The sequence below is a fragment of the Suncus etruscus genome, chromosome 14 (genome assembly GCF_024139225.1).
Source record: "Suncus etruscus isolate mSunEtr1 chromosome 14, mSunEtr1.pri.cur, whole genome shotgun sequence".
Lineage (NCBI taxonomy): Eukaryota > Metazoa > Chordata > Mammalia > Eulipotyphla > Soricidae > Suncus > Suncus etruscus.
The window spans coordinates 93952699-93960695 of record NC_064861.1 but is presented as its reverse complement, the minus strand read 5'-3'; the positions used below and the strand labels follow the sequence as shown (position 1 = coordinate 93960695).

The window sequence follows — 7997 nt, the reverse complement described above, 5'->3', positions numbered from 1 at the left end:
CGATGGAGCAGCCAAAGGAAGGGACAGGCCAGGAGAGGTAAGAGGAGCCAGAGAGATAGAGACAGAGAGAAGGGGAGCTAGAAATAAGGGTGGGGACCCCCAAAGTGGTATCTTTGGGGAGCCAGAGCAACACGTGGGGATGGAAAGGTCTAGAAGGTACCAGGCCTGTGCTGGCCTAGGGGCTGCGCCCCTCACTTCACTGCGCATGTTTCCTGGACCTGTTTGGTTGAATGCGGGGGTGGGAGGCGCCCAAGGGTGCTCAGGGCTATTCCTGGCTGTGTGCTTAGGGGTGACCCTTGGTGGTGCTGGAAGGGGGGACACAGGCAGTGCTGGGATTCGGACCTTTGTCCTAGATGTCACTGCCTTAACCCCTGAGCCCCCTAGACCCCACTGTTGAATCGGCCCCTTTATTATATTTAATTATTTTATTTATTATTGTATTGGTATTTATTATTTGAGATTTTGTTTTGTTTTTCTGTTTGTTTTGGGGGGCATGCCCAGCAGTGCTCAGGAGTTACTCCTGGATCTGCTCTCAGAAATCGCTCCTGGCAAGCTTCGGGGACCAGATGGGGTGCCAGGGATGAAACCCGGGTCCACCATGTGCAAGGCAAGCACCTTCCCAGCTGTGCTGTATCCCCAGCCCCCTATTATTTGGGAGTATTTTTGGTTGGTTGGTTGCAGGTTGGTTGTTTGGTGGTTGGTTGCTTGGTTGGCTGGTTGGTTGCTTGTTTGGTTGGTTGCTTGGTTGGTTGGTTAGTTGGTTGGTTTGCTGTGTTCAGGGCTAACTCCTGGTGGGACTAGAGGGATGCTCTTCGGGGCCAAGTATCAAACCCCGGTCAGCTGCATCAAAGCAAGTGCCCTGCCCATTGCCCACTGTCACTCCAGGCCCAGAATCTCTTCTTGAGATTGAAGGCCTGGCCAGTCCATCTGCCTGGAGAGATGGGAAGGGACTGAGGGAGAGAAGGAGAGAAATTTTGGGGTGCAGAAAGAAATGATGAGGGGGGCATCTTGGGGTGGCATCTTGGGGTGGTGGGCAGGAAAGGGGACAGCCAGCAACTTTGCCAAGTGGTGCCTCATATTTTCTAGAAACAACGGCTCATCCCTGTCGCCACCAGGCCCCGAGCCAGGGCCCCCCGCGTCTTTCCCAGGCCTACCGCCCTCTCTCCTGGACACCCCGAATCCTGCCCACCTGGGACTCCCCGAAAGCCTGGCCTCAGTCACGGTGCCCATCCGCCTGGACGCTCTGTCTTCGCTCCTGCACAGCGCGCTACTGGGCGCCTACTCCATGCCCGCCTGCCCCTGTGCGCCCTCCTGCTGCCCTCCGCAACCAGGCCCTGCAGGCAGGGCTGCCCCCCAAGCTCGGGGCAGGTGGGGCAGGGGCGACAGGGGTTGGCCAAGACCAGGCTACCGGGGCCGGGAAGAGCGGCCCAGGGGCTCCTGGAGGCCCAGGCAGCCAGAGAAGAGCTTCGAGGGGCGTCCTGGGGCTGGCCCCAGGACCCCACAACTAGCACCGCCTCCCCAGACTTCACCAGCCCATGATGAGAAGAAAGAAGGCAGATTGGGAGAGACAGCTCCGAGCGCAGCAACGGCCCAGGAAGACTGGGAGTTGGAGTATTAGAGTCCCTGGAGCTCCGTCAGATGAACCCCAAATTCCCACCCTTTGCCCCAAGTCTCAAGATCCCGACCTAGGGATTCAAAGTCTGGAGGGGTTCTATCCACACCCCGAACCATTCCTCTTGCCATGGCCCAAAGCACCAGCCACCCAGTGAAGCCATAACAGGGAGGCCATTTCCTTTGCACATGGCCAACCCGGGTTCGATCCCTGACATCCCATAGGGTCCCCCGAGCCTGCCAAGAGTGATTCCTGAGTGCAAAGCCAGGAATTACCCCTGAGCACTGCTGTAGCCTAAAAAACAAACAAAACCAGCAAAAGTCAAATCACCTCGAACTATAACAACACCCCAGCCCCTTCCAAAGAAGACTCCCTCTACCCTAATCACCAAGCCCCCTCAGAGCCCAAGGTCTCCCCCTCTCCTCTCTGCTCCCTCAGCCTCCTCCCCACTCCCTAATTTCACCCAGCTCAGCTCCGACCTACCTTGGTCCAGCCCAGACCCCCCTCACCCCACTTCTCATTCTTCCCAAGCCCTGGGACCCCACGATCGGCCCTTGGTCCAGAGTGTCCAGACACCCCCACCCTGTTTCCCAACCCCCTGGTGGGGAGGAAATCTAGCTCGGACAATAAATGGGTCTTTTCCTGCTATCTCTGTCTGTGTCTCTCTTTGTGTGTGGCTGTGTGTGTTTGTATATGTGTTTGACTGTGTGTCTCTGTGTATGTCTGAGTCTCAGTGTGTGTCCATGTGTCTGTGTCTCTGTGTATCTCAGTGTCTGTCTGTGTTTCTGTGTGTCTGTCGTTGTCACTGTGTGTTCGTGTCTCTGTGTGTCTCTGTGTGTTTGTGTATCTCTTTGTCTCTATGTGTCTCTGTGTATCTGTCTTGTATCTGTGTGTGTCTCTGTGTATATTCATGTCTCTGTGTCTGTGTATCTTTGTGTGTCTGTCTCTGTGTCTCCCTGTGCGTGTGTCTCTGTGTGTGTCTGTATCTCTGTCTGTCTCTGTGTTTCTCTGTGTGTCTGGGTCACTGTATGTTCTGTGTCTCTGTCTCTGTGTGTGTCTGTGTCTCTGTGTGTGTGTGTCTGTGTCTATTTCTGTGTGTGTCTCGGTGTGTGTGTTTATGTGTTATTCGACTCTGGTGAAGAGTGAAGTGTGTGGATGATTCAGAAGCTTATGGGGAGACCAGCGGGGACTCAGGCAGGGGACCCCTACCTCAGCGATTTCCATTGGGACGTTCGTTCGCAGACGCTGCATTTCTGCTGTCTGGAAGCTGCTGGTCACAGGGCCATTGTGCGGGGCTTAAGGGCTTTGGGGGCCGGGCTGGGGGAACCTGTACTTGCTGTGGTTCAGCCAGGCCAGACCGGCCCGGGGGTGGATGGCTCAGGCGGTTCCTGCAAGGGTAAGACCAGGCCGCCTGCTGTGGCCCCTTCTGCCAGCCCCCACTCCTTCCTCTCTTGGGTCCAGGACCCTAACCCCCTGAAGAGATGGGGGGGTCCAAGCATCCAGCCCAACAGGGTGTAGGAACTGTAGCCCCCACTTCTTTCTCAAATCAAGTGTGGGGGGGTACAGACCCAGTGGGGGTTCCCCCAGCCTCTTCCTTCAGCTCTACCAGCCCTGATCCTGCCTCCCCCGCAGGCCAGCATGCAGACCAGCTTCCTGGGCAGCGGACTCCTGTGTGCGTGGGCGGGGACCGTCCTCCTGGTGGTGGCCACGGCGACAGAGCACTGGATGCAGTACCGGATGGGGGGCGCCTTGGCCCACCAGGGCCTGTGGCGCTACTGCCTGGGACCCAAGTGCTTCCTGCAGACCGAGGGCAGCGGTGAGGCCCGGGCCCTGCGGCGTGAGGGACAGGAGCTGGGGACTGTGCCTTTTTTTAGGGGGTTCCTAGCACAGGCCCAGGGTCTGAGACGGAGGGCTGCTTGGAGGAGACGTCATCTCCTGGTCTTCTTTGGGAGTAGAAGACAGGATGACTCACGAACACTTTCACTATCATGTGTTTTTAGTTCTTTATTTTGTTTTGTTTTGGGGCCACACCCCGTGGTGCCTCTGAACTCAGAAATCACTCCTGGGGACCTATGGGATAGGTTGCTGGAATATCACTCTGGCCCTGGGATGAGGCATTTATTTATTTATTTATTTATTTATTTATTTATTTATTTATTTATTTTGGTTTGGGGGCCATACCTGGCACTGCTCAGGGGTGACTCCTGGCTCTGCACTCAGAAATCACTCCAGGCAGGCTCGGGGGACCATATGGGATAGAACCCGGGTCTGTCCCAGGTGGGTCGTGTGCAAGGCAAATGCCCTACCGCTGTGTTACCTCTCCATCCCTGGAGAAGGACTTTAAAAGAACTAATCGTATGTGTAGGCCATGTAACATGTGTGTCTCTGATGTGTATTTATCCATGCCTGTTCATATATAGCTCAATGCACAGGTTATAAAGTTTAAGAATGGAAATGAGGGGTCGGAGTGATAGTACAGTGGAGAGGGCGTTTGCCTTGCACGCAGCCGATCCAGGACGGACCCCTGTTCGATCCCTGGCATCCCATATGGTCCCTGAGCCTACCAGGAGCGATTTCTGAACACATAGCCAGGAGTAACCCCTGAGCTCTGCTGGGTGTGACCCAAAAACCAAACAGAGAGAGAGTGAGAGAGAGAGAGAGAGAGAGAGAGAGAGAGAGAGAGAGAGAGAGAGGAGAGAGAGAGAGAGAGAGAGAGAGAGGAGAGAGAGAGAGAGAGAGAGAGAGAGAGAGAGGAGAGAGAGAGAGAGAGAAGAGAGAGGGAGAAAGAGTGGGAGAGAGAGAAGAGAGAGGGAGAGGGACAAAGAGAGGAAAAGAGGGAGGGAGGGAGGGAGGGAGAGAGGGAGGGAGGGAGGGAGAGATTAGGGGCTAGAGCAATAGCACAGCGGGAAGGGCATTTGCCTTGCAAATGGCCTGACTCAGGTTGGATCCCTAACATTCCATAGGGTCTCCTGAGCCTGCCAGGACTGATTCCTGATTCCTGAGTGCAGAGCCAGGAGTAACCCACCCCCCCCCCCCAGCATAGCCGATGTGACCCTAAAGCAAAAGAAACAAATGATTTTTGAGCATAGAGCCAAGAGGAACCCCCTGAACGCTGCCGGGTGTGACACCCCCCCCAAAAAAAAAAGAAACAAATGAACAAAATATGTCTAGACAAAACTTTTTCAGATAGGAGTAGAGTGTAAAAGGAATGAAGAAACATAGCAGAGATGAGAGAATGAAGAAAGGGTGTCCTTCCCTTCATTCCTTCGTTCACTCTTCTTCCCCCAACTTTTCTTCAGGCACTCCTGTCAACCATTTACAGGGCGTGTTTGTGACCCATCGGGGCCTGCAGGGGGAGACAGAGGCACAGCGCAGAGCAGGCAGAGGGAAAAGTCTTGTCTGAGAGGTGAAGGGGGTGGGTTTGGGGGTGCTGAGTTTTGAGGGATGTGAAGGAGTTTGACAGATGATGAGGAAGAGAAGTCAGGAAGGAACTGGGTCAGGGGGAGGGAGAGTGTGAGACCTGCCTGCCTGCCCTGTGAGGAAGAAGTGCTGGTCACTCAAAGTCGGGGAGGCCTCACTCAGCGTGATGGGGTGCTCCCACAGCCTACTGGAACGCCACCCGGGCCTTCATGATCCTGGCGTCAGTGTGTGCCACTTCCGGCCTGATCTTGGGCATCCTGGCCTTCGCCCAGCACCCCACCCTCAGCCGCCTCTCCAGGCCCTTCTCGGCTGGCATCATGTGTCTTGCTTCCAGTGAGTTCCTACCCCTCTCCTGTCCCCCACATGGCGTTCAACTCTTTGGTCAACCCCAACTCACCTCCCTTACTCGCACCCCATAAACAGGGCACCCAGGGCCAGAGAGATAGTACAGAAGATAACACACACACACACACACACACACACACACACACACACACACACACACACACCGCCTTGGTATGCTGCTAACTTGGTGTGGTTGCATCCTGGCACAGTTAGGAGTGACCCCTAAGCACAGAGATAGGAGGAACGCAACAAGCACTATCGTGTGTGGCCCCCCAAAAAATAAAGCATAACACCCCACACCCAGGCTTCGGGAACTGGCAGGCTGCAATCAAGTCATTACCATTTCATTCCTTCCAGCACCGGCCTCCCAGACCCCAGGGGTTCTCAGCAAATGGCCCTGATTTTAGCTGGAAATGGGGTGCCCAGGCCATTAAAGCACTTAAACCAGGTGGCTGCAGATTTAGGGGATACCTAAGAGCTTCTCATCTTGAAAGACAGCCAGGAAAACCCACATCTCCGGAAAGTGTTCTGGGTCCAATGATAAAGGACTCCCCAGCTCCAGAGACCAGAGGGGAAGCTTGAGGGTCTTTTAGGGGCCCCCAAAAAAGCCAGGGCATGTCCCTTCCTGGCACACGGGTACCCAAAGATTCTGCTTCCGCTGGAGTTTCATTCCAAAGACCTGATGGAGCGCAGGGCGGGCACCCAGAAGTGACACTGATGCTGTTGGCTCAGAGGCCCTTAATCCCCAAACCCCAAGTGTCTCTTTGGGGACCAGCTCCCCAGCCTGAGTCACCCACCTGCCAAGCAGGCCTGAGCCCAGAGCGTTTAGAAAAACAAAGACACTCCTTGCCTGGAAAATAAATGCTCCCGGATCTCCAGCCGGCCTCCCCAAGGAGACAATGGCCTGCTCTCATTCCAACCCACAGAGGTGTCCCCACCGCACCCCAAAATGCCCAGGCCCTTCCCCACCCTTCCCCTTCACTCATCCCCCACCTGGCCCTGCGCCTCCCCTCTCCGCACTCCCTCTCTCCGCTCCGCCCCGCAGCCCTCTTCGTCCTGCTGGCCTTGGCTGTGTACACCGGGGTGGCCATCAGCGTCCTGGGGCGCCGCTTCGGGGACTGGCGCTTCGCCTGGTCCTACATCCTGGGCTGGGTGGCCTTGCTCTTGACCTTCTTCGCAGGTACGGGGCGGGGCTAGTGGTGGAGGGGCGGGGCTAGGACAAAGGGCGTGACTAATGGTGAGAGGCTGGGCCAGGGCAAAGGGGCGGGGCTAGGGATCGGGAAGTCGGGGCCAAGGAAGATGATGGTTGTTGGGTGGGTGGGGCTAGGACAAAGGGGCCTGGCTATATTGGGAGGGCGGGGCTAAGGCAAAGGGCGTGGCTAATGGGGAGAGGCTGGGCCAGGGCAAAGGGGTGGGGCTAGTGATTGGGGAGGCGTTGCCAGGGAAGATGATGGTGTTTGGGTGGGTGGGGCTAGGACAATGGGGCGTGGCTATGTTTGGAGGGCAGAGCTAAGGCAAAGGGCGTGGCTAATGTGGGGAGGCGAGGTTAGGGCAGAGGGGCGTGGCTAGTGGTGGGAGGCGGGGCCAGAAGGAATGGTGGGTGTTGGAAGGGCGGGGCTAGGGTAACTGGGCGGGGCTGCGTTGGGGCGGGGCCATTGAAAAGGGGCGGGGCTAGTGTCAGACAAGGCCAGTATGGGCATCGGAGGGTCCGAGCTAGGGCGAAGGGGCAGGGCTGGCATTGGGTGGGGCTGTGTTTGAGGGCGGGGCTAGTGGCTGGGCGGGGCTTAAGGGGCGGGGTTAGGCAGGTTCAGGGTTGGGGCTGCGGGGTTTATTTTGTTGGTGGTGGTTTTATTTTTGGTTTTTGGTTTGGGGCCCAATCCTGATGGAGCTCTGGGGTGACTCCTGGCTCTGCACTCAGAAATTACTCCTGGCAGGCTCTGGGGGCCCTCTGGGATGCTGGGAGTTGAACCAGGGTTGGAAGCATGCAAGGCAAATGCCCTACCCCCTGTGCATTTGCTCCTGCTCACTCCTGGGTGTTGTTATTGTTGTTGTTGTTGTTGTTGTTGTTGTTGTTGTTGTTCTGGGCAGTAGAGATCACCCCGGGGCCCCCAGCACGAAAGCCTGAAGCTCTGAGTCCAGATGTCTTCAGTACTTTGGGGTTAGGAACCGGGGCCAGAAAGACTTGCAGGACGGGAGCAGGTGGGGGGCCTGGTGGAGGTCAGTTGGGGTCTCTCTCGAGCAGGTATTTTCTACATGTGTGCTTTCCGGGTGCACGAATGTCGCCGCATGTCCACTCCCCACTGAGCCTGAGTATGCCTGCCTCCCCGAACCTCACGTTGGAGCTGGAAGAGGAAGGACCCCAATTCTGGAGACCTGAAATCCTGGTTCCCGGAGGCATGAAGGGGGCTTGATCCCAGATCCTGGGTGGCAGCCCCTGACCCTTGTGTCCCAGGTGACCCAAGACCCTACCACGAGGGTATTAGAGAAATGGGGTATCCTTGAGTGCCATGCTGTGAATTCTAATAAACAGATATGAATCTATAAAATGAGTCTGGGGGGGGGAGTGTGGGTGGCTGTCACAATCCTATACCAGCATAAGCTGCCAGCTGTTCTATTAGGG

The 7997-nt window shown here is 56.4% G+C and overlaps 2 protein-coding genes across 2 annotated transcripts; both read left to right on the top strand.

Annotated features, from left to right (window-relative positions):
* Positions 1–2: 2 nt before the first annotated feature.
* On the top strand, positions 3–2912 carry C14H19orf84 (chromosome 14 C19orf84 homolog). Its single transcript, XM_049787588.1, has 4 exons — positions 3–37; positions 1087–1368; positions 2144–2213; positions 2880–2912. Exons 1-4 carry the CDS (start codon positions 3–5, stop codon positions 2910–2912), a joined length of 420 nt encoding a protein of 139 aa, XP_049643545.1.
* A 72-nt stretch (positions 2913–2984) lies between these two features.
* LOC126028646 (lens fiber membrane intrinsic protein-like) lies at positions 2985–7681 on the top strand. The gene is made up of 5 exons (XM_049787587.1): positions 2985–3008; positions 3245–3428; positions 5216–5365; positions 6423–6557; positions 7620–7681. Exons 1-5 carry the CDS (start codon positions 2985–2987, stop codon positions 7679–7681), a joined length of 555 nt encoding a protein of 184 aa, XP_049643544.1.
* The last annotated feature ends 316 nt before the right edge of the window (positions 7682–7997 follow it).

What these genes read in the sequence shown, in the direction of transcription:
- C14H19orf84 (XM_049787588.1), top strand. Translation starts at nt 3, where the DNA reads ATGGAGCAGCCAAAGGAAGGGACAGGCCAGGAGAG. An exon ending in GCCCCCCAAGCTCGGGGCAG is followed by an intron (nt 1,369 to 2,143) that starts GTGGGGCAGGGG and finishes ATTCTTCCCAAG; the next exon opens with CCCTGGGACCCCACGATCGG. An exon ending in CCCTGTTTCCCAACCCCCTG is followed by an intron (nt 2,214 to 2,879) that starts GTGGGGAGGAAA and finishes GCTGTCTGGAAG; the next exon opens with CTGCTGGTCACAGGGCCATT.
- LOC126028646 (XM_049787587.1), top strand. Translation starts at nt 2,985, where the DNA reads ATGGCTCAGGCGGTTCCTGCAAGG. An exon ending in CTCAGGCGGTTCCTGCAAGG is followed by an intron (nt 3,009 to 3,244) that starts GTAAGACCAGGC and finishes CCTCCCCCGCAG; the next exon opens with GCCAGCATGCAGACCAGCTT. An exon ending in GCTCTTGACCTTCTTCGCAG is followed by an intron (nt 6,558 to 7,619) that starts GTACGGGGCGGG and finishes TCTCTCGAGCAG; the next exon opens with GTATTTTCTACATGTGTGCT.